General features: G+C 41.3%; 2 protein-coding genes across 2 annotated transcripts in view; both read right to left on the bottom strand.

The window, feature by feature from the left end:
* Window positions 1-5086: 5086 nt before the first annotated feature.
* cdkal1 (CDK5 regulatory subunit associated protein 1-like 1) overlaps window positions 5087-24720 on the bottom strand; it is a 532667-nt gene continuing 513033 nt past the window's right edge. Inside the window, exon 15 of the mRNA XM_061951156.1 lies at window positions 5087-6098. Within this exon, the coding sequence (XP_061807140.1) occupies window positions 5940-6098 (159 nt within the window). The 3' untranslated portion in view covers window positions 5087-5939. The remainder of the gene's footprint in view (window positions 6099-24720) is intronic.
* On the bottom strand, window positions 23781-24600 carry LOC133593994 (enoyl-CoA delta isomerase 1, mitochondrial-like; the record flags this gene model as incomplete). Its single annotated transcript, XM_061946752.2, has 1 exon — window positions 23781-24600. A coding segment is annotated over one exon (762 nt), but the record flags the coding sequence as incomplete, so codon positions are not given.

A 24720-nucleotide genomic window follows, 5' to 3' on the forward strand; every position in this document is an offset into this window, starting at 1 on the left:
ATGCTGCACAAGTTGTTGTGTGTTTGCTGTGTGTTTTTGTCACGTGCATGAAGGTATGACACGCACCATTTGCTGGGATAATGCAAAGCTGCCGTGTGAAGGCACCAAACTCTCGCTGGTACGTCGGAGCAGGCGTTTGGAATCAAGAGGTGAACTCCTAAAACCAATGAAACATTGGGGGGGAACTATAGGCACCGCATCATGCTTGGACACACAGCTGAGAGACGCAGCAACAACACAAACACGCAAAGGTGCAGACACACTGACAGAGACGCATGTGCCAGTGCACTGCCGTATAAATTGGGCCATACATTATTAAGCGTGCACGATTCCACACCACATGCAGGGATGGCTGCACCTTACACCAGGAAGAGATTAGAGCCAAGCACAGGCAGGCGGTGTGTGTGTGTGTGTGTGTGTGTGTGTGTGTGTGTGTGTGTGTGTGTGTGTGTGTGTGTGTGTGTGAGAAAGAGAGAAATGCATTCTGCTGTCAAGACTCAGGAGACACTTCTTCTGTGGAAATTCTATAGGATCTCCTTCAGACTCTTCAAACCTCAGGTGTTCAAGTTCTCAGCAGACTTTAGTAGCGAATCGTTGAAAACATCAAGTACCGAATCACGTCGGAGCCCCTCCAGTGAAAAACTGTAAACTGGGTGCTGCGTTACTTTCTTGCTCACAATTTTCAAAGGAATAGGTCGTTTTATGACAATTCGTAGAGTATATCAAGTCACCAAAAATCTTCGACTTACAAGTTTTTAGTTTTGAAATGGGATTTTTTTTATCCTTACCGTTATTGGTCACAAACAGGTTGGTTTAAAAAAAACCATTTGATTTAATGGATTATATTTATATACATACTTGCCAACCTTGAGACCTCCAATTTCAGGAGGTGGAGTGTGTGTGTGTGTTGGGGGGGGGAGGAGTATATTTACAGCTAGAATTCACCAAGTCAAGTATTTCACACACACACATATATATATATATATATATATATATATATATATATACAAAAGAAATACTTGAATTTCAGTGTTCATTTATTTACACATATACACACACACATAACACTCATCTACTCATTGTTGAGTTAAGGGTTGAATTGTCCATCCTTGTTCTATTCTCTGTCACTATTTTTCTAACCATGCTGAACACCCTTTCGCAGGTACCCAGAAAGGTTTCGAGTACCACCAAAAAAACTGAATCTCTGAAGACAGTATAAAAATCTGTGTTAAAGGTGTACAAATACTGTTTGTATAATAAGCATGTTATTGTTTACAAATGAGGGTTAAGAGTTCATTACTAAAGAAAAAAAAAAAAAAAGTGGCTTAAGTACAGTTTTTTAATTGAGCTGCTGCATTTTTTGGTTGGGTTGTTTATTTCTTTTCAGTAACTTCTACATTTCTAAAAGGGGAGGAATGTAATAGAGTGATCTATGTTTGTCTGTTGCCATCTCCTGGTGAATGTTGGCTATAGCGTACTGGGGTTACTTTTTGGTTGGCCAACGATTTACGTGGTGTTGCGCACCTGACGTCAAGTGTGTGAGTCTGTTCTGAAGTCTACAGTAAAGAGACGTAGTTCATCACCTCGCCTGGTTATTGCCTCCAACTCAATATATTACAATAACATTGCTGTTTACGGCAGACGAACTGCTTTACGGTAGAATAAAACATGACTGCTGTTGTTGTGTGTTGTTACCGCGCTGGGAGGACGTTAATGAAACTGCCTAACAATAAACCCATATAAGAAACCAAGAACTCGCCCTCGATCATTCTACAGTTATAACGTGTTTGGGCAGGCACGCTGTTTATATTGTGGGAAAGCGGACGTGAATACAGGCTGTTGACACGTCACTCATGTCCGCATAGAGCTGGAGGGGGCGTGGCTTCCAGCTCCGCCTGAATTTCGGGAGAAAATTTGTCCCGGGAGGTTTTCGGGAGAGGCGCTGAATTTCGGGAGTCTCCCGGAAAATCCGGGAGGGTTGGCAAGTATGTATATAGCACTTTTCTAGACACTCAAAGCTATTCGCAGAGAAGTGAGAACCCATCATTCATTCACACCTGGTGGTGGTGGTAAGCTACATTTGTAGCCACAGCTGCCCTGGTGTAGACTGGCGTGGCTCCCAGTTCGCGCCTACGGCCCCACCCATCATTCATTAACCAGTGTGAGCGGCACTGGGGGCAAGGGTGAAGTGTCTTGCCCAAGGACACAACGGCAGTGATTTGGATGGCAAGAGGCGGGGTGCTAACCTGCAACCCTCAAGTTTGCTGCTCTACCCACCACGCCATGCCGCCCTCGTCAGTGGCGGGCCGTGCGTTTCTCACCTAGGCCTTCAGTGATGTCCGACTTCAAAGATCACCTCTCAAAATACCATCATTGATGTCACCCAATGACCATTGCTGGAGAAATACTATACAGAACCACATTTACTGGGTATTGAACACATCAACAGTGCACAAAACAGGTTATTTTCTGGTGCATATAAAAATCAATTAAAACACATCAGCAATTAAAACATATCTTATGTGGTACTGTCAAAATTAAAATTGCAAAAAACATATTAAAAGTGAAAATATAAAATATTTGAACTCACAATTAGTGGCACCTATTCGACGCAGTATAAGCCAGTGGTGACCCTCGCCGTCTGCTTATTTGAGTGGAAATGGCGAGCATTACATCGCCAGAACATCTGAGCTAGCTTAAAGGGTTGGCCGACATCGTCTCACAAGATGTAGTTTCTCTTTAAATATCCTTCTTGAAAATGGCCTCGCAAATGTATATCTGCCACCTAATCAACGTTTTGTTCTCCTTCTCTGCTATCCCGGTCTGGCTACGGCGCAACACTTCCTGCTAAATTGAAACTTGTGATTGGATACTCCCTTTGGAATGACAAGTGAGTATCCAATCACAGTCTCGTTAACATCAGGCATGTTACGGCTCAGGCTCCTGTCGCCTCTCATTCATCTGTGCCCGCCTCTGGACACGCCCACAGGTGTTCCCCTCCTGCCGTGGCCGCGCCTCCGCGCTGCTGCAGGCAATCTGAAATCAACACACCTGACGCTGATGAAGACTCCACTTCCTTCATGAGCCAGCGCGTCCTATGTTCCAGTGCCAGAACATAGCTACCTCAGTACTGTAAGCCTACACGTCTCTCCCTATGTGCATTCGCTCTCTCTGTGTTTCCCCTCCCCTGTGCTCATCGTCTTGTGTCCTGTGTCGTCATCCCGCAGCGTTCTCCCATTTCCTGGTTTCGAGTTGTGTGTCTCGTCTCCCTGGATCCCCTCTGGACTCCATGCTGCCTTCCTGGATCTCGACCTCACGCCTGGACACGGACCTTGACGCCTCGCTCCTGCCTTTGACCTCTCGCTTGCCCACGGATCTCCGCACCTTCAACCTTCAACAACTCAGTTAAACACAACACATAGTCACACCATACTTATTTGGATTACTTACACACACCACTACTTTCTTATGTTTAATAAACACGTCTCAGACTATCGACGCTCTTGTCTCAGTGTCGTCTCCTTCTCCATAGTACTGTCAGTCACAAGGCTACTTGGATAGGCTACTGTCAACAAATTCTGTGTTCTCAAATTCATCCGCTAACGGTCCGATGAGTATCCAATCACAGGACACGTAAATGTCACGTTCAACGTGAGGCCATCTAGAAGGCCTGACTGACAACAACGTGTGATCTGATTGGCTATCGCAACTGTCTGTCACTGTATGTCCCCGTTCGTTTACAGCGCACGGACGTCTGCATTGTTGATTCTGAAGGCCTCTGGCAGATTTGGTACAGCATGGCAACATAAGCTAGCTGAATTCTGATTGGATACTAACTAAAACTAAAAACAACAGCACTGGAAGGAGCATAATATGACATGGATAGAATATGAATACTTTTAGATATTTAGGGAAGGTAAATAAAAACATTGTTTATCTTTAATTATGAAGATGATTTCTGGTTCTGTTAGGCCAGCAGAGAAGACCTTGCTGGCAGATGATGGCGTGGAACACCGCAGAAGCCACAACAGTGTATGTTTATTTTACTTTTATTCATAGCTGTATGTAGAAGTGGCTGGTTGCATCAGCTCTGCTCTTTTAATGTCCTTTGTGTTCATTTATGTTTCCCTCTTACACACATGTAAGAGGGATGTGTGCTATGGCTATGAGTTGTTTTTTTTCCCTTGGCCTCAGTCTGGACCCCCTCTCCAGGGGCCCAGGCTTAGACCAATTTTTTTTTTCTCACCCCCCCCCCATTGTTTACCAGTATCTCACCTTTTTTGTAAGGGGCGCCGGAAGTTGGCAGATCCGTCAGCGATCCTGTTCTGTCTCCCTGTAATGTTTGTCTGATCTTGAATGGGATTGTGCTGAAAATTTGAATTTCCCTTCGGGGACTAGCGAAATATTTCTGATTCTGATTCTGATCTGATTTTGTCAGGGGTATCAAGCTCGTTTTCACGGAGGGCCTCATCGCAGTTACGGCTGCCATGTGTGGGCCGTTTGTGACAGTCAGAATATGAATATTATTGTATAATTGCCTCATTATATGATTACACAATGCATTTTGTTGTCATTTTTACATACAAATTGATGGATTTGAAAACAAATTGTCAGAGTGACAAGCAAATATTTAAGTATGTATTTGTATTTTAAAGGGTACTGCACTTTTTTGGGGGGAATTTTGCCTGTCGTTCACAATCATCATTAAAAACAAGGCAAAATATATTTTTTTGCATTCTAAAATTTTAAAATTGGCTCGTTCAAGGTGGCTAGCAATGCAGCTGATGGGAGCAATCAATTCTGCCTCTAAATCACTTTAAAAACACATTCAAAAACCGCCAACAATCCTTCATTTACGTCCATAACCTATATAATAACTAAGCTGTGAACAATAGGCAAAATTCCCAAAAAAGTGCAGTTCCCTTTTAACAAAAAAGTGTTTAGATTATATGTTAATATATTGTTGTTTCATAAACTACAGAAATTGTTCACACGTACATTCACACACTTGGGCCAATTTATTGACTTTGTTATTAAACAGAGTTGATCCATCACCCCTTGTTATGTCTGTTTGATATACAGTACTGTATAGCACTTTATAATGTGTTCAAAGTGTACAGCTTTTACTAAAATATGGACTTTTATTGAGGATGGAAGCATTTCTTCATGTTTAAATTGTTTCTTATGGAAGAATTTGCTTCAATATACAAACCTTTCTATTCACGGACCCTGTTCAAGAACCAATTAAGTTCGTAAACCAAGGTGCCACTGTATTTGACCTATTTAAAGGGTCAAAATGTACTGACTACAAAAAAAATTGGACATGTTGGCAGAAAAGTAATTAGGTACAGTTAATAGGTATTAGTCGAATTCCAAACATAATTACTACTTAATAAATGTAATTAATAACCAGGGAAAGTAATCATTGTGGTTGGGAGTCGGCAATTTCTCTTATTATTTCAAGTAATGTGTGTGTTGCTGTGTGACAAAATGCTGAGTTTTATAAGTACCAACAAATGAATAATGGCCCACGTTTTTTTCAAATACTTTTCTTATGTGGGTAATTTCAAACAAAATACTTTACGTAGTAATATAAGTGACAAAGTTTAATACAACTTTTACACAGGATGCTCAATAAAACAATTGGTAAACACAAAGCCTATGTCAACAAACTCAGAGTACAACTTTGATTGCGTCCAATAGTAACTAAGTTTGTTTTATAAAGAGAGTTGAAATATCCTTAGTATAACAATATGTTTTTGTTGTCAAAAAATGCCAAATGATGACCTATGACCTTTAATTAAAAGTAAAATGACACGTATGTTTTTCTTCCTGATTTAAAAGCAAAATTTAAGAAAAGAGTGAATTCATTCAAAGATGTTGTTTCGTCCCAATTATGTCTCCATGCTCCTCCTTGGTTACAGCTCCTCTCACAGCCACTAATACAACCTCTCCACAATAAAAGCCAGTAAGGCTGCTGCCAGCGCCAGTCCGACCCCCAGCCTCTTCAATAGCTCGCGGTTCACGCTGTAAGACCCAATCAACAAAACAGAGGAAGACATAGAAGAAGGACCTTGGACACCATTTGCCATCTGCTCCTGTAGAGGAAACAAACAAAGAGAAAATATCTTTTCAACATCTCCTATGGCAACAAAAGAATGTTAATTTCTCCACAAAAGAAGTGGAGGGTGCAGTAAAGGACTTTGCGGTTGGAATAAAGTTGACTTGAAGGTCGCCGTGGTGACCAGCTGTAGCGCATGGACGAGAGGATGAACACAAGCTGGTGTGAAGGCAGAAAACGCACACATTATATTTGTTCTGCATGTTTAATAGCACAGGGCGTTTCTGTAATGTTTGAATTAATCAATGTTTTAAACACAGAAAAAAATATCAATGATAATTTATGGGGACACAACAAAGGAAGACAAAAGACAAGTATTTTCATGGTCTAACGCAGTGATTCGAACTGTGGGCCTCGTCTCGTGGTCCAGAGGGGAGCCCCGGGTAAGGTCTTTGAGCTGCTCTTTGTCTGATCCCTCACCTAGGACCTGATTGTCTTGGGAGACCCTACCAGGGGGCATAGAAGCCCCCGGACAACATAGCTCCTAGGATCATTGGGACACGCAAACTCCTCTACCACGATAAGGTGGCCGCTCAGAAATGAGTAAATCAAAGAATCACTTAATTAAATGTTCAAACCCATTGTTACCGTTCAAACTGTGTGTAATGTTACAGTGACCAAAAATATTTTTTAGACTCCTGCCTTGTCTTTTAATAAATACTTGGGCCTACTATGCTACTGTGTTTTAATGTTGGTCATTCAGGTGGTACTCGGAGAGCCAATTGTTTTCTGAGGTGGTACTTGGTGGAAAATGTTTGGGAACCACTGGTCTTACAGCTCGGTTGGCAGAGCGGCCGTGCCAGCAACTTGAGGGTTGCAGGTTCGATCCCCGCTTCCGCCATCCTATAGTCACTGCCGTTGTGTCCTTGGGCAAGACACTTTACCCACCTGCTCCCAGTGCCACCCACACTGGTTTAAATGTAACTTAGATATTGGGTTACATTATGTAAAAGCGCTTTGAGTTACTAGAGAAAAGCGCAATATAAATATAATTCAATTAAATTCAATTGGTCTTGTGACAAAGCGCATCACTGACATGTTAGAACACTATGAATCATCTCGGCCTCTGAGAATCTCAGGGAGTGCCCAGAGTCAGGACTAAACACGCTGAGGCTGCATTTCAGTTTTATGCTCCTGAAATCTGGAACAGCCTGAGAGGTTACACAGGCATCAACGTTGGCAATGTTTGAATCCAGGCTGAAAATAGTTTTAAATGTGCATACTGTATGACAACACAAAGTGTTTTATCTACACTCTTTGATTTTAAGTCAAGCAACATCAGAGCAGCAACAATCTGTCGGCAACATTACTCTCCTCTAGCAAAGGTAACAATCCTTTGTTACGACTTTTACTTCCTCAATTTAGTCAAGCTTGATGTCTTCTCGGCGCTGCACCAGACTCGAGGATCTCCACCAGCTTTCCGACTCGGCCGTGTTTATTTGTTTATCGGAGTTGCTTAGCATTTTTCTTTCAAGTGGAAAGTCCCAAATGAGATCTGTGTTTTCTCTTCAATGAAAGACAGTATTCATTTTTTCATTAACTTTGGAAGGATAGATCTACATCCATGTGACGTTACTGACACCTAGTGACCAGTCAAAATACGATCTGTTTATTTCTTGCTTTAAAAAATACAAAACACCGTAGATTTGACTGATCGTTGACTATCAACTAAACCTTATCAAGAAGATAACATTTTAGATGTTCATGACTGTAGACTAAAAAAATGAAAACCAGTATTTTCTTTCAGAAAATTAGGTTACGTTCCGCGGGCAGAACAGTGGTTAGTGCATGTGCATCACAATACGAAGGTCCTGGGTTCGATCCCCGGGCTCGGGGTCTTTCTAAGTGGAGTTTGATTGTTCTCCCCGTGACTGCGTGGGTTCCCTCCGGGTACTCCAACTTCCTCCCACCTCCAAAGACATGCACCTGGGGATAGGTTGATTGGCAACACTAAATGGTCCCTAGTGTGTGAATGTGAGTGTGAATGTTGTCTGTCTATCTGTGTTGGCCCTGCAATGAGGTGGCGACTTCCACCTGAATGCAGCTGAGATAGGGTCCAGCACCCACCGCAACCCCGAAAGGGACAGGAGGTAGAAAATGGATGGATGGAAGGCTATGTTCCGCTGGAGGATAGAGATGTGAGTGTTTAAAACAGAGGTCTGTTGGGGCTTTCCCTTTTAAAGGGCCAAAGTCCTCCCGGTTTCTTTTGTTATAACGACTGTCTGAATAATAAAACAAGGGGACTTAGAATTGAAGATTAACAATTTGTTCTACATATGGAGTACAAACATTAACAATACCAGCCCTTGAGACAAGACCGAGCTCTACAAAGTCCGGAGTGTTCTTTTTCGCTTGTCCTGTCCCTCTGCTTACATGCTTTTGTCTTCCTTGCTGCTCCTCCCTGGCGGATTTGTTTGGGTGTTGTCCAACGACACCGAAAGTTAGGCTAACCTAAGTGTGTGTTGGACACACACACATTCGTCCAATCTCGCTCTGTCTCTGGCACCTATTCTCACCATCGAAACCAACTATGATACAATGGTGGTACAATGATATGATACAATCACCTCCCCGCCCCCCACCCCAACCCCCTCCGCATCCCACCCCCCGGGTTGTAAATAATGTAAATAATTCAATGTATATACTCTGATGATTAACTTCTGTGATGACTGTATTATGCTGATAGTATATATTTATATCATGAATTGATTACCGTGTACCCCGATTTAAACAAGTTGAAAAACGTATTCGGGTGTTACCATTTAGTGGTCAATTGTACGGAATATGTACTGTACTGTACAATCTACTTATAAAAGTTTCAATCAATCAATGGGGTGTGTATTTGCAATGATAAAAACATTGGGTGTACTCATTGTGTTTTGTCCTTGAAAACAACAAAGTAAATAGAAAGTAAGAGTCCCTATGCATTTCACTCTACTTTAAAGTTAAAATGTTCCCCTAACAGGTCATTCTGTGCAAAAACATATTTTCATATCTATCTATTTTTCTCTATCCTTTTGTTGTGGGACAGACTAGCTCGTCCATGCACATGCATGCTAACATCCTTTGCTGCTGCCATTTCTAATACAAAGTAGGTTATAATTCTAACTTTTATCTGTCAGTAGACTTTATATGGAAGCGCTAAAAACTACATCATGGCTGACGAGGTGGAGACTGTGAGGACCGTCCACAAAAAGGCCCATTCTGCAGAGACGGTCAATCAATCATCAATCAATCAAAGTTTATTTATTTAGCCCTAAATCACAAGTGTCTCCAAGGGCTGCACAAGCCACAACGACATCCCCGGCTCAGATCCCACATCAGGGCAAGGAAAAACTCAACCAAATGGGACGGTCAGAAAAAGCGGCTTGGAGATGGTCTGTAATACAAAATCTATGCACATTTTTGAGCAAAACACCACCGTTACATGCTATGTAAACCACAAAGAAGTGTTTCAAAAGTAGGAATAAAAATCATAATATGATCCCTTTATAGGACCACATTTGCTGTACAATTTTAAATGATTTGTAAAAAAAAAAAATCAATTAAAAGTTATATTATTGAGTTTTAAGAAACGCTGATTAACATGCACATATTGAAATCCATGCACTGGTGTTGATTAAATACGTTTGAGTTTTGACTTTTCACCTTCTGTCTCCCTCCATCTGCTTCCTTTTGGCAAGTCTGTTTAATTTGCAGATAACTAACATGATAATGAAGAAAACCTGATACCTTGTAGATTAATGCATTCATGGATAAAACACAACAACAAAACAGCTGTTATTTTATGAATAAATGGCGAATATAAGTGAATGTAATTAAAGCACGATGCTGTTTGGAAGTAATCAAATTATTCCTGAGCGCCGCCTGCTGAATTAGAGCTGATGTTGACAATGAGTCGTGCAAGCTCACAATGTGAGGAAGGCAAAAGCGAGGCTAAATTGATTTTTATGTAAAGTTGCTTCTCTGCTCAGGAAATCACCTCTGACTGATTACTATGGTAACACACTGCTCATGCTGAAATTGGGCAATGCTTTGATGTTGTTTACTAAAAAATGGATGAGCATGCGGTCAGAATGCATATACATTTTTCCCTTCAGTTGGAGAGAAGCAAGACGGCTTAAGCTTAAGCTATTGATCTCCAAATAAATAAATAAGGAATCCTACACGAGGCGTGTCAATTTGTGTTTGAGACATTGGATGAGGGGATCTGTGAAAATGGATCAGGACAACCTTGAGGTGCTTGCTGCAAATCTCCTGCACGACAGTTGATAAAATACCTTATCACCATCAAGGTAGATTATGCAGAGGGAATATTGAGCAATTGATCGGCAGCTTTCTAAAATAACCTTTCATCAAGTTCACAAGGCACCACCATCGCAAGCTTTGGCTTTCATATTTACCAAAAGTGCATTGACCCCTTCACTCGCTCCACACTTTGGTCTTCAACCAGCAAATCTTTGATAACGATCATCACCCGAAGGGACCTTTAGTTATTCTCCACTAAAGTTTTTCATAGTTTACAGTTTTTAAGTTGTTTGCTGCCTTGCCTGTGTGACTATCTCTACAACTCAACATAAAAAAAGTTGGCGAGAGTGATTTTTTTTTTTTACCACCACGTGTACTTTTAACCCTTGAGTCAAAGAAAGGCAACAATTACGCATATGTACAGAGTGTTACAGTGGACGCCCACACATGTTGCACACATGCACTGTGGGCGTACTGTACTGTCCAACACGCCACTGTGCACCCCTGCCTTGTCCACTACATTCTACCTTGTCTACACAGTATTGTCTACGTTTTTGCCGCACACAATAGTGGATGGATAAAATAACTACCAACCCCTACATGACACATCCGTAAGTCCCCTACCAATGGCGGAGGCCAATAGACACATAGGGAGTCAATATCAGAGATGTTTGCTTCATGTTCAGCTCTCCACAAAGTTCTGTGATGGTTCAAATATTGCATTCTTTGTTGTCGATGTTGTTGCTTGACAATCCATAAGAGTACTTATGGATGTTTGTCTGGCTGGCTTTATACACTGCAAAAACTGAAATCTAAGTAAGATTAAATATCTCAAATAAGGGTGATATTTGCTTATTTTCTGTCTGATAATTCTTCTCACTAAGCAGATTTTATGTTAGAGTGTTTTACTTGTTTTAAGTGTTTTGGTCCTGAATTATCTCAGTAAGATATTACAGCTTGTTGCTGAGATTGTATGACCTTTATTGAGTAAAACATGCTTGAAACTAGAATATCAACTGATGCAAAGATGTGTCATCAACACAAGTATAAGTAATCATTTCTTATTTCAAGCATGAAAAAAAAAATCATGATTTTGACACAATTGTGTCTCATAATTAAAACAGATGACAGCCAAATGGACTTTGCTGTTTTATTTTCAATGAAACAAGAGAAAATACGTACTCATATAGTAGTACAGTTGGCACAGTACAGTAAACTGACAGTTAATATTTAAACATTTAACATGTGACATTTCAAACAATTTTGAAGAGAAATAGTTAATGCACGTACAGATAAATTCTTCAAAATTACAATAAAAAAAAATTTGGACGGGGGCCCGGGCTGTATATATGCGCACTAATTGACTGAAAGTGCATGCACTTGGCGCGATGATGTCATGTTATCGATGGAAAAATGCATTTTTAGACCATATGATTTGCCTGAGCGGCTAGTAGACCCCGAGAGTAACAAGCGGTCGCCTTGTTGCCTTTCCATTAAGAACAATAAATTTGTTTTAGTATAAGTTTTCTGGTTTCAAGAAATGTAATGCCGAGTGCATATCATTATGTCAAGATAATGGCACTAGCATTTACTTAATTTAAGAATATTTTTCAACATATTGAGCAAAGAGGTCTCATTTTTTTTTTTCTACCAAGAAAAGTGCACTTGTTATTAGTGAGAATATACTTATTTTAAGATATTTTTGGGTTCATTGAAGTTAGCTAATTGTACTTGTTTTGGAAAGCCTTGATAAGCCTTTTTTTTTTTTGTTCTATTGGCAGATAATTTTGCTTAGTTCAAATAAAATACCCCTAATTTTTGTATTTTTTTCCCTTGTTTTTGACCACTGACTTTTTGCAGTGTAAAGGATGATAAGTAGGGGACAGTATCCTTACAATTCCGGGATGGAATCATAAGGACACGAAATCTAAATTATATACAGTAGTACCTCAATTTATGATGCTTAATTGTTTTTTTTGACGGCGCTCTTAACTCAAAACACTTGTCCCCCCCAAACAGCACAACTGTAACATGTAAAATGCCTATTCCTTATTAAAACCTTTGCTTCGGTTTTTGTGCGATTCAGTCTTTATCTGACTTTTTAGAACGGATTACCAACAAAGACCTATAGGTACCACCGTATCTGTTGTCTAATTTCAAAACCGGAGCAATTATTATTTCAAGGAAGTACAATATATCTAAGGAGTGCTGAAACAAAATGGACCCAGAATTAGGATTGATGTACTTTTAAAGGAGTTTTACCTGAACTGGACAAAACCTTTTCATTACAGAAATAGCAAAGAAAGGGTTGAAACTTATCCATCCATCCATTTTCTACCGCTTATTCCCTTCGGGGTCGCGGGGGGCGCTGGAGCCTATCTCAGCTACAATCGGGCGGAAGGCGGGGTACACCCTGGACAAGTCGCCACCTCATCACAGGGCCAACACAGATAGACAGACAACATTCACACTCACATCCACACACTAGGGACCATTTAGTGTTGCCAATCAACCTATCCCCAGGTGCATGTCTTTGGAGGTGGGAGGAAGCCGGAGTACCCGGAGGGAACCCACGCAGTCACGGGGAGAACATGCAAACTCCACACAGAAAGATCCCGAGGCCGGGATTGAACTCACGACTACTCAGGACCTTCGTATTGTGAGGCAGACGGACTAACCCCTCTTCCACCGTGCTGCCCGGGTTGAAACTTATCTGATGATTTAATTGTGCTGTAATTGAATTACTTTCCTTTTATAAGTGCCTACCGGACAGTTTTTACCACACGGTTTTGCAAAGCGAGCTATTTAAGGAATAACAATAATTATTGATTTATAAAATGCCTTTCAAGACACCTAAAGTGCTTTTTTACACTTTGGTGGGGGTAAGCATTTGGACTGACAGAAAAGTGGCTGCTAAATCACGCCAACGGCATCTCCGACAATTATCACACATTCAGTAACAGTGTGGGTTAAGCAGTGGCTGCAAGCAGGATTCGAACCAAGGTTGTTTGTTTACAAACAAGTAAGGTTAACGAATAACAGTAGAAAAAGCAATAATTTCCTTAGTAAGTAATTGGAGTACTTTGACGATGTTAAAGGGGAACTGCACTTTTTGGGGGGGATTTTGCCAATTGTTCACAATCATTATGAGAGACAAGAAGACAATACGTTTTATGGCATTCTAACATATATTAATCGTCTCGTCTAGGTAGCTAGCAATGCAGCTAATGGGAGAAATCAATTCTACCTCTAGATCACTTTAAAAATGCCTTCAAAAATCGTCATTAATACTTCATTTACGTTTTGTAACCTGTATAACACTCAAACTGTAGCGACATTGTTATTGTAAGAGCGAACACTGAGGAACTCTCTTTCTAGCGCACTAACACATTGGTGTGCTATGGTATTTGCCCTTAAAGGTAACTACGGCAAGAGATAAGCTAGCTTCTACGTCAGCACCTGAACGTTTGAGTTTGTAACGAACAACATAATGCGATAAGACACCAATCTGTACTGACTGAAAACCTGAACAATGATATTACAGTATCTGTAAAGTATTAGCCCACGTTTCATGTTTTGTTTGCACACAGCTAGCAAATGTTGTCTGTCATGATACACACATGACGTGCTGCGTGTATCATGATCAATATGAAGTGTGACTCACTCAATGGACAATTGTCTGTTTGGTACAGCTGGCCGCAGACATTTTTTCTGGTTTATTTGGGGTAAGCACGCCATTTATGTCGAAATAGCGTGTCTCCAAACTCCACATGTGCATCTTTGATCGATATCACTTCACTCTATCGACTTCCGCCTGCTTCAACGTTTCAGCCTCTTCCTCGTGCTCGCTTCTAGAAGCAGCAGGTAATCTTTGGTTCATTCAGATTCAAAAAGATAAGGTTGTGAATCCTCATGTGTCCAAAAAGGACTGCCATGATTAGAACACACAACAATGTTTTGTATCAGGAAGTAGGAACACACATTGTTGCTGAAAGTCTGACATGCGCTGCTATGGAGAGTGGTGAGGACGGCAAAAAAGATCATCAGGACTCCTCTTCCTCCTCTCCAGGAAATCGCAAAAAGCCGCTGCCTGACCAGGGCTCAGAAAATCTGTAGCGACTCCCCCCACCCCCACCAAGGACTGCTTTCGCTGCTGGACTCCAGAAATAGGTTCCGCAGCCTCCGTAACAGCGTCTTCCCTCAGGCCACAAGACTCTTGAACACATCATAATAATCCCCTCAATTCCCCCCAAAAAATTAATTGACTCGCTGGAATATAAAGACAATATAACACATACTTGCCAACCCTCCCGGATTTTCCGGGAGACTCCCGAAATTCAGCGCCTCTCCCGAAAACCTCCCGGGACAAATTTTCTCCCAAAAATCTCCCGAAATTCAGGCGGAGCTGGAGGCCACGCCCCCTCCAGCTCCATGCGGACCTGAGTCCGCTTTCCCACAATATAAACAACGTGCCTGCCCAATCATTATAACTGTAGAATGATCGAGGGCGAGTTCTTGGTTTCTTATGTGGGTTTATTGTTAGGCAGTTTCATTAACGTCCTCCCAGCGCGGTAACAACACACAACAACAGCAGTCACGTTTTCGTCTACCGTAAAGCAGTTCGTCTGCCGTAAAGAGCAATGTTGTGACACTCTTAAACAGGACAATACTGCCATCTAGTGCATTTGATGAAAGCACTTTAGTGCGTGCCACACAGCAATGCATCATCAGAGAGGGTGTTCAGCATGGTTAGAAAAATAGTGACAGAGAATAGAACAAGGATGGACAATTCAACCCTTAACTCAACAATGAGTAGATGAGTGTTATGTGTGTGTATATGTGTAAATAAATGAACACTGAAATTCAAGTATTTATTTTTATATATATATATATATATATATATATATATATATATATATATATATATATATATATATATATATATATATATATTTATGAAATACTTGACTTGGTGAATTCTAGCAGTAAATATACTCCTCCCCTCTTAACCACGCCCCCAACCACGCCTCCGCCCCCAGCCACGCCACCCGCCCCCACCCCCCACCTCCCGAAATCGGAGGTCTCAAGGTTGGCAAGTATGATATAACATACATCCATAAACGTGGATGCAAATGCAAAAGTGCAATATATGTATCTGTACAGTAATGTATGTATTTATATCTGCACCTTATTGCTCTTTTATCCTGCACTACAACGAGCTAATGCAACACAATTCCGTTCTTATCTGTACTGTAAAGTTCAAATGTGAATGACAATAAAAGGAAGTCTAAGACTGGGTCTAATAAAGAAGTCAGTCCCTGAATTGATTAAATGATCAAAATACGGTAAATATTGTACATATTACCGTATTTTTCGGAGTATAAGTCGCACCGGAGTATAAGTCGCACCTGCCGAAAATGCATAATAAAGAAGGAAAAAAACATATAAATCGCACTGGAGCCAAACTATGAAAAAACCTGCGACTTATAGTCCGAAAAATACGGTACATATTGTTATGAACGTGTCTGTTAGCACATTATATATAGAATCGCAGTGTGTATATTAAAATGTTGGAGGGTTATGAAGTTGTCCTAGCGGGCTTTGATGGCTACAACGATGACTACCATTAGTTGCATCTTCCAAGCGTTTTTTGTCAACTTTAAAAATGCTAATAAAAAAAAGAAAAAGACTGATGATGTTTGAGAATGGTAGTCAATATTTAAAGTGCAGTTCCCCTTTAATGCACAAACAAACTAAAAATAAGGGCAATCCTGTGAGCATAGACATAGAATGGGGGTTAGTGTTTTCTGTGTGCTTACTGGAGCTATCCAAAACGTGACGGGGGAATCCTGCGGTCAAATACAAAGATGTTCTAGAACATTTTGTGCCAGGAAACTTGATATATTCGAGGTAGAAATGACACCGGTGGACTTGTATTATTGTAAGTGGAGACAAAAGAAAAAGCCGAAAAAGGACAAATGAAAGTGGAAGAAAACATCATCTATCAATGGTGGCAGGCCCAAGTGCTCCTTCCCCATCCGTCTATTTAGCTGTCTCTCTGCAGGTGTCTTCTAACAACAGGGGGCCAGGAGAGAGACTGGGCAGTGCTGTCTAAAATCTATTACTAGTAGGGAGGATAAGTGCAAATCCAAGTGCCAGTAGGTGCATGTCAGCACAGTGGGAGTGGAGAAAGGAGTGGAGGGAATTGAAGTGAAAAACTGTGAGGAAATGAGAGACAGACATGGAAGGGAAGAGGGGATGCCGCAGGAAAAGATGTGCTATTGTGTGATAGTTCACCCCGGTGAGTGAGTGTGTGTGTGTGTGTGTGTGTGTGTGTGTGTGTGTGTGTGTGTGTGTGTGTGTGTGTGTGTGTGTGTGTGCATGTGCTGGTGATGTCGCTCTCTGCTCCCAGCAGGGAGGAACAGAGCAAACCTAATCACCCAGAAAATCATCTAGCACTTCATCAGCGGACTGGCACTGATAAAATACTCTTCTTTCAAAGTCACTAAAATGTTACTTTTGTCCCTCGCTAGACTGCAATTCTACACTCGCCATCACGAGAGAAAGGAGATGTAGAAGAAGAAAAAAACAATACGAAGTAGTCACATGATCTTCGCCAGCTGTCAACGTCACTCTAGACACACTGAAGTTGGTGTGTAAAAAGATACTGAAGTTGCCAACCAGCTAACAAAAGCACAGTGATAATCACCAGCTGCACTTGTATTTGCTAGTGGAACCTGAATTACAGTCTTTGGTTCTCTCATCACTTATTTTAACTGATAAAACAGTCACTTGTAATCATCTACGACATTTCTAACACAAGTTAGTATTACTCAGTCTCACATTGTACAAAAATAATAATTTTATCCCATTATGTGACAAATTCGAAAGCCACATCCAGAAGCAAAATACATTTTTGATTACTGAAAAAGGGTTGACATTGACAGACATAAATGTGTTTTGTTCATTTGTGTTGAATCTGTGGTTGTGATTCTCAGGTACACAGCAACTCCTTAAACACATTTTCTTCCATTTGACATTGTTTTTATTGTGCTTCTTCCAGTTTTGTTTTGTGCGATTATTCGCACGTTTTGTGCAATCAATCGCAATTAATCACATTATGAACAAACTTTAATTACTATTTTAAAAGTAGCTTATTTATGTGCAATAGTAGTTGGTTTGTAACTACCGTATTTTTCGGAGTATAAGTCGCACCGGAGTATAAGTCGCACCTGCCGAAAATGCATAATAAAAAAGGAAAAAAACATATATAAGTCGCACTGGAGCCCAGCCAAACTATGAAAAAAACTGCGACTTATAGTCCGAAATATACGGTCCTTTGAAAAATAATGTAGACATTTCTCTTTACAATCTCAAATATGTATTGTAAATTTCGGTTTAATTAAGGCGATCAAAGCACAAAGAAAACGAAATTCGGTACTTTTATATGCACCAACTAAATTCTGTTGGTACTATCAGGTACCGATTCACAGAAAAATCTAAAAGTGCTATATATCGATACATTTGTTGCCTGTGTGGTCTCGATGCAGACTAAACACTGGCGTAAAACTTGGCGGGGAAACAGTCATTCAAGCAGCACTCAGAGCGGACTCTGCTAAACTGCCTCAAGGTAATGTTGAAATCTTTAATGTCAACAAAGCAAGTATGCCTGATAGAAAAAGTTTGAACGTAAAGTAAGGCTCCACCTTTCATTTACTGTATGTGTTAGCTCGATGCTAATTGATATTGTCATATATGTGCTAAGGATTTTTAATAGAGATTTGGCGAATTCAACATCTCCAAATTTGGTCATTAAAACTACAACTAAGATGCATGTTACAATCAAACAGCTGGTGTGTAGTAAGTACACAATTTACAGTATAAACACGCGACAAAAAACAAGACTACCACATTGAGTTACATGGCAAAGACTACTTCTGCCTTAATTTTCCTGAGGGAACTCTCCTGAAGGAATCAATAAAGTACTATCTATCTATTTACCACACCATAGCCGATACAAAACCCAAAACCAGTGAAGTTGGCACGTTGTGTAATTCGCAAATAAAAACAGAACACAATGATTTGCAAATCCTTTTCAACTTCTATTTAATTAAATAGACTGCAAAGACAAGATATTTAATGTTCAAACTGAGAAACTTAATTTTTTTTTTGCAAATAATCATTAACTTAGAATTTAATGGCAGCAAACATTGCAAAAAAGTTGACACATGGGCATTTTTACCACTGTGTTACATGGCCTTTCCTTTTAACAACACTCAGTAAACGTTTGGGAACTGAGGAGACCAATTTTTGAAGCTTTTCAGGTGGAATTATTTTCCAGTCTTGCTTGATGTACAGCTTAAGTTGTTCAACAGTCCGGGGTCTCTGTTGTGGTATTTTAGGCTTCATAATGCGCCACACTTTTTTCAATGGGAGACAGGTCTGGACTACAGGCAGGCCAGTCTAGTACCCGCACTCTTTTACTATGAAACCACGCTGTTGTATCATGTGGCTTGGCATTGTCTTGCTGAAATAAGCAGGGGTGTCCATGGTAACGTTGCTTGGATGGCAACATATGTTGCTCCAAAACCTTTATGTACCTTTCAGCATTAATGGTGCATTCACAGATGCGTAAGTTACCCATGCTTTGGGCACTAATACACCCCCATACCTATAACACTCCGTATGATTCTTTTTCCTCTTTGGTCCCGAAGACACGATGTCCAAACAATTTGAAATGTGGACTCGTCAGACCACAGAACACTTTTCCACTTTGCATCAGTCCATCTTAGATAAGGTCAGACCCAGCTAAGCCGGCAGCGTTTCTGGGTGAAATCCCTAAATTCCTTGCAATAGCTCGTTGAGAAATGTTCTTAAACTGTTCGACAACTTGCTCACGCATTTGTTCACAAAGTGGTGACCCTCACCCCATCCTTGTTTGTGAATAACTGAGCATTTCATGGAAGCTGCTTTTATACCCAATCATGGCACCCATCTGTTCCCAATTAGCCTGTTCACCTGTGGGATGTTCCAAATAAGTGTTTGATGAGCATTCCTCAACTTTATCAGTCTTTTTTTGCCACGTTGTCGCTTTTTTGAAACCTGTTGCAGGCATCAAATTCCAAATGAGCTATTATTTGCAAAAAATAACAACGTTTTCCAGTCCGAATGTTAAGTATTTTGTCTTTGCAGTCTATTCCATTGAATATAGGTTGAAAAGGATTTGCAAATCATTGTATTTTGTTTTTATTTACAATTTACACAACGTGCCAACATCACTGGTTTTGGGGTTTGTACATTACTAACATCTAAAGTCTTGGAATTGCAACTGCATGCATACTGTATGTAGTCTATTATATAATACGTGCAAATGGGAAGTGTAAGAACACCAGATATAACAACTGGACAGCACAGTTATCACAATCAGCTCACTGTTAAATGTCACATTATAAAAAATATTTTAATAATTAAAATTAACATTTTTTCATAAATGAACACACACAAAAGTACTGAAAATTGGTACCGTTGAGTACCAGTATTGATTCCCAGGTGCCGGGAATTGGTCCCGTATCCGTTCAAACGTGAAAGCTACCCATCCCTACTGTGAAGGCATTAATCCCATTTTTTAAATAGAAAAACAAGCTAGCCTCAGAGCCATGATCATAACTAACAATCACCTATTGATGGGGTATGTTGCAGGAGGCGAAGATGTGCAGTCATTTGTGGTAACCATGAGAACATTACTAAAACCCACATCTTGTACAATAGACTGCAAATTGTAGCTATCCACTTTGCTGTGGCCTTTTTTTAGCTTCTCTTGCTTTTATCAACATTTCTACTGCACACTGTATCCAACATACTCTGCAGAAGCCTTGGTGATTTGCTGGCATTAATGCTATGCATTAATACTTCACACCGAGTATTACCCCTATGTTGCTAAGGTGATACAAGTGGCTACAAATAACCTTGGTCCATCTATTTGTGTTAAAAAAATAACACTATATTGAGTAAAATACTTCATGCTTCCTTTTTGCTTGGGAGTGCAGAATTAACACATTCTTGACTAATCTACAGCACATTGCTTTAAATGAAGATTAGCCAAATTGCCGCTGGTAATTGAACAGACATGGCCTTGCTTTTAGTTAGCACAAAGTTATGTATTTGTCCACTTTAAATATATCTATTTTTTGCAAACTTTCAAATGCAATTCAATGAGAAAATATGATTAGTCGCGATGAATTGGGCACTAAATATTAAAAGACCAAAAACAGAGAAGCCATTGACCTAACTCCACTAAACCATGTCCATTGTCGAATGCTTGAGAGTCCTTCTCTATTGACAAAAACGCTCAAGATTGCATTAGTAACAAGACTTCAAGTCATTGGGTCAGAACGACGACAAGCAGACTGGTGCATTTTCATAAAAAGCCTCCTTTGTACAGCTCACACACAGAAGCAGAGCATGCAGATGGGCTACATAAAAACACTTTACGGTCGTCTCAATAAAATACAGTGGAACCCATTTGTGTAATTGAGGCCCAAGCAAACACATGTCGGGCACATGACAGCCACTATAACCAACAGGAAATATAGCAGATGCTTTCGGCACTGCGATGACCTGAGTTACGATTACTTTCACGACATCCTGTTCTGAGATGCACACACACATATGGCTTGTTGGACAAAGATTTGACTGGAAAAGCTAGTCTGCTTAGTCCATGCACACATAGTCAGGAACAATACAGATTACTCTGGTATCTCCTGTTACTCCAGCTGCATTGTGCCATTCCCAGAAAGCACTTTTTTTTACTTCCAGTGACTTGTGGGTAAAAGCTCTATGCCACTAATCTTAAGTGTCCAAGGTATTTAGGTAGTGAGGTGGTTTTTAGAGCCTGAGATTACAGAGAGGGTGGATCAGGTTTCTCGGGTGGATTCAGGAACACTGTAACAAGACTGCTAAGACATTCATGCACAGATAATTGAAAACATGTTGCAAAGCCTCCAGAAGTCACGTAATAATTGACTGGAGAAGAGGATTGTGGGGGGAAGGAATTCAACTTTATAAGAGTCGCAGTAAAGAGGGTATGAAGATGTGGATAAGAAGTAGGCTTGGGCGATATTTCCTTTATATCCATTGAGGTTTTTAATGGTAAGAAAATAAAAATCTTTTTTTACGCGGTTCTGTAGATTCCCCCCGACTCCTTGTGTCCTTGACATACATTAAGATGCAAACACAGCAACATGACTGTTGCTACCGCTAAGGACAGCAAGGTGTCTGGGAGAAACGCCACTTTTCACAAGGGGAACATGGCCACTACAACCAACAAACTCACACTAAAACGCAGCCTAGTGTGGTGAAATTATTTACTGTATCTTAGGCACATTGTCGAATAAGGGGCACGATGGAGAGCGATTAATAAAGCAGTGACTTTTTGCACATCGGTGAAGCTTTCAATACTCGGCCTCCTTTCAAACTGTTTAATTGTTCAATTCCAGGAGATAAATATGGGCTTTCAACCAAATCACTTGTTTTGAATTATCTGTCATTTGTACTTCATGACAAAATGTTTAATACAAGATTGAATTGTTTTCTTTAAAAAAAAGTAAGGAAAAAATTTAAAAACAATTTGTAAATGTATTTTTTTATGAAAAAAATCTGAGATTTCATAATAAGACACATGTCTTAGGAGAAACACAGTCCTGTCACCAACTGAGAAAAAAGTATTCGCAACAGCTGAACCACACCACAGTCTAATTCAAAAGACATGACAACAGATCTTGTCATGTGGTAACCATCCACTTCGTCTTTGACCTCAGACATTGATCCTTTTCAGAAATCCTCCTTTTAAAGGTAACACTTTAGCGGTGTCCCAACTCAGGGGCCGCATTTACAGGCTAAATACACCCAAGAAAGCCTATCCAAATTCAAAGACTCCTTCCACAGATTTTTGGAAAGTACACAGCTGTTGTCCTTCACTGCTACACCATGCTCTGAACACAAGCCTTGCAGTTCTGGAAAATAGTCAATGGGGTGACACATTGAGAAGCAAATAATTCTTTATTAATTTGAACGCATAAGTGTGCCACTAAAGTGAAATTTTTGATGAGACTTTGTTAGAATGATAATGTCTAGTCACCTAGCATGATAACGTAAAGGTAAGGGTGTGAATATATGATACAATCGGGTAATCTCCAGAACACTATATCTTCCAAATTAACAAGAGTCTTCGCAGGGGAATGGAATCCTGAATTTCCTTATACCAACAGACTGTCAGGATCCACAACACTTTCTCCTTTTCGATCATCCCCAGCAATGACTCCTAACCAGAGATGTGTGCTGAGCCCCCTCCTTTTCACAGCTGTCATATTGTGAAGTTTGACACAGCAGTATTGGGTCGCATCACAGACAACTATGAGTCCAAGTACAGAGAGGAGGTAAAACATGTGGTAGATTGGTGCAAAAGCAACATTTGCATCAATGTAAAGAAGACCATGGAGATGGTGTTGGACTTCAGAAAGGTCAGACACTCAGAGCAACAGCTGTGGAAGTGGTCTTCAGCTTCGGGTATCTTGGGGTTCATCGATCCAAAAAGCTGATCTGGAGCCACAACATTTCCTGTCTACTCAAGAAGGCCCACTGGAGTCTCCATCCTTGGGAGTTTGTACATGTGTGTGGTGGAGAGCACCCTCAGCACCAGCATAAAGGTATGGACATAGAAGTTGACAATGTTACGGCTCAGGCTCCTGCCAACGCCGCTCATCCGTCTGTGCGCACCTCGGGACACGCCCACGGGTGCGCACATCCAGGGACGCGCCGCGCGCGTCCCCGCCCTGCTGCAGCCACCAGCTGCAATCACTCGCTGGCAATCTGCACACCTGCGACTGATCAGGGCGAGATCAATAAAGGACCAGTGGACCCAAGGATCGTCGCGGGAACTTAGCTTTCTCATGGTGTACCGTAAGCCTTATGCGCTCTTACTATATTCGTGTTTCCTCTCCGTGCCTTGATTTGTCCCTTGTCTTCTCCCGTGTCCCCGCAGTACCCTCCGTCGCCTGCGTCTCAATTTCCCCTGGATCTCCCTCTGGACTCCGACTGCTTCCTTCGTTCCTCGACCTCTTGCTCGCCCCTGGATTCTGACGCCTCGCTCTCGCCCCGGATCAGCTGCCTGCCCCCTGGACTTCCGCGTATCTCGTTCAACACGTTGGTAACACTCACTTCAGTTAAATTCTACACATAGTCTTACACCATTCCCTTTTGTATTCTAGTTCACACTCCATTTCCTTAGTTTAGTAATATTGTTTATTATTATTTATATATATATATATGTTGACTATATATATATATAATAAATAATTGTATATACCGCCCCCTGGTGTCTGTTTGCCGTCACCCCCTCTCAGTAAACACAACAGTGAAAATGAAACTGACGTACAGCCGATTCCCTTCATTTGCTTCCTTCCCTGTTCTCACTAAGCCTTCCTCTTTTTGAGCATCTCAAGATACCCACGCAGGTACTTCTGGATGGAGTCTTTGGTGATGAAACCCACAAAGTTTTGGATGTCGGCCTCTCGTTTGGACACAAGCTTGTCAAGCGTCGGCTTCCTCATCATGGACTTGGTGATCTGTCTGGCGTGGTCTGGAATGGCCAACCACTTGGCCATGGTCTGCTCAGTTGTGGTCATGAGCTTATCTTCTGGTACTATTTGATCCACTAGTCCTACTTTCAGAGCCTCTGCTGGGTTGTAGAGCAGCCCCAGAGCCAGCGCCATCTCAGTGGTCCGGTGGCCAACTGTGTTACTCATGGTATCCTTAAACCAAAAAGGTGCAACGATGCCAAGCTGCGTCTCATTTAAGCCGATCCTGTACCGTGGATTGTCCACCATTATTCTATAATCGCATGTGATGGACATCAGACAGCCCCCTGCAGGACTGGAGCCGTTAATGGCAGCAATCGTCACCATGTTGGAGTTGTAAAGTTTTAGCCACATCTCCTGGACAGCTTTCCAGAACTCTCCACAGTGCTCTGGACTCTTGCCATACATCTCCATGATGTCCAGTCCTGCCGAAAAGACATTGGGCAAGCTCGAGGTGATGATGAGGCCTCGGCAGCTCTTGTCCATCTCAAGCTTCTCCACACTGATGCAAAACTCCGTGAGGAAGTCCAAACTGAGGCTGTTGACTGGCGGAGCAGGCCGAGGTGCCGGAGTCGGGGCCAGCCTGGGAGCTGGTGGAGACGTGGGGGCCAGCCTGGGAGCTGGTGGAGACGTGGGGGCCAGCCTGGGAGCTGGTGGAGACGTGGGGGCCAGCCTGGGAGCTGGTGGAGACGTGGGGGCCAGCCTGGGAGCTGGTGC

Source organism: Nerophis lumbriciformis, linkage group LG04 (assembly GCF_033978685.3).
Source record: "Nerophis lumbriciformis linkage group LG04, RoL_Nlum_v2.1, whole genome shotgun sequence".
In the NCBI taxonomy this organism is placed as follows: Eukaryota; Metazoa; Chordata; class Actinopteri; order Syngnathiformes; family Syngnathidae; genus Nerophis; species Nerophis lumbriciformis.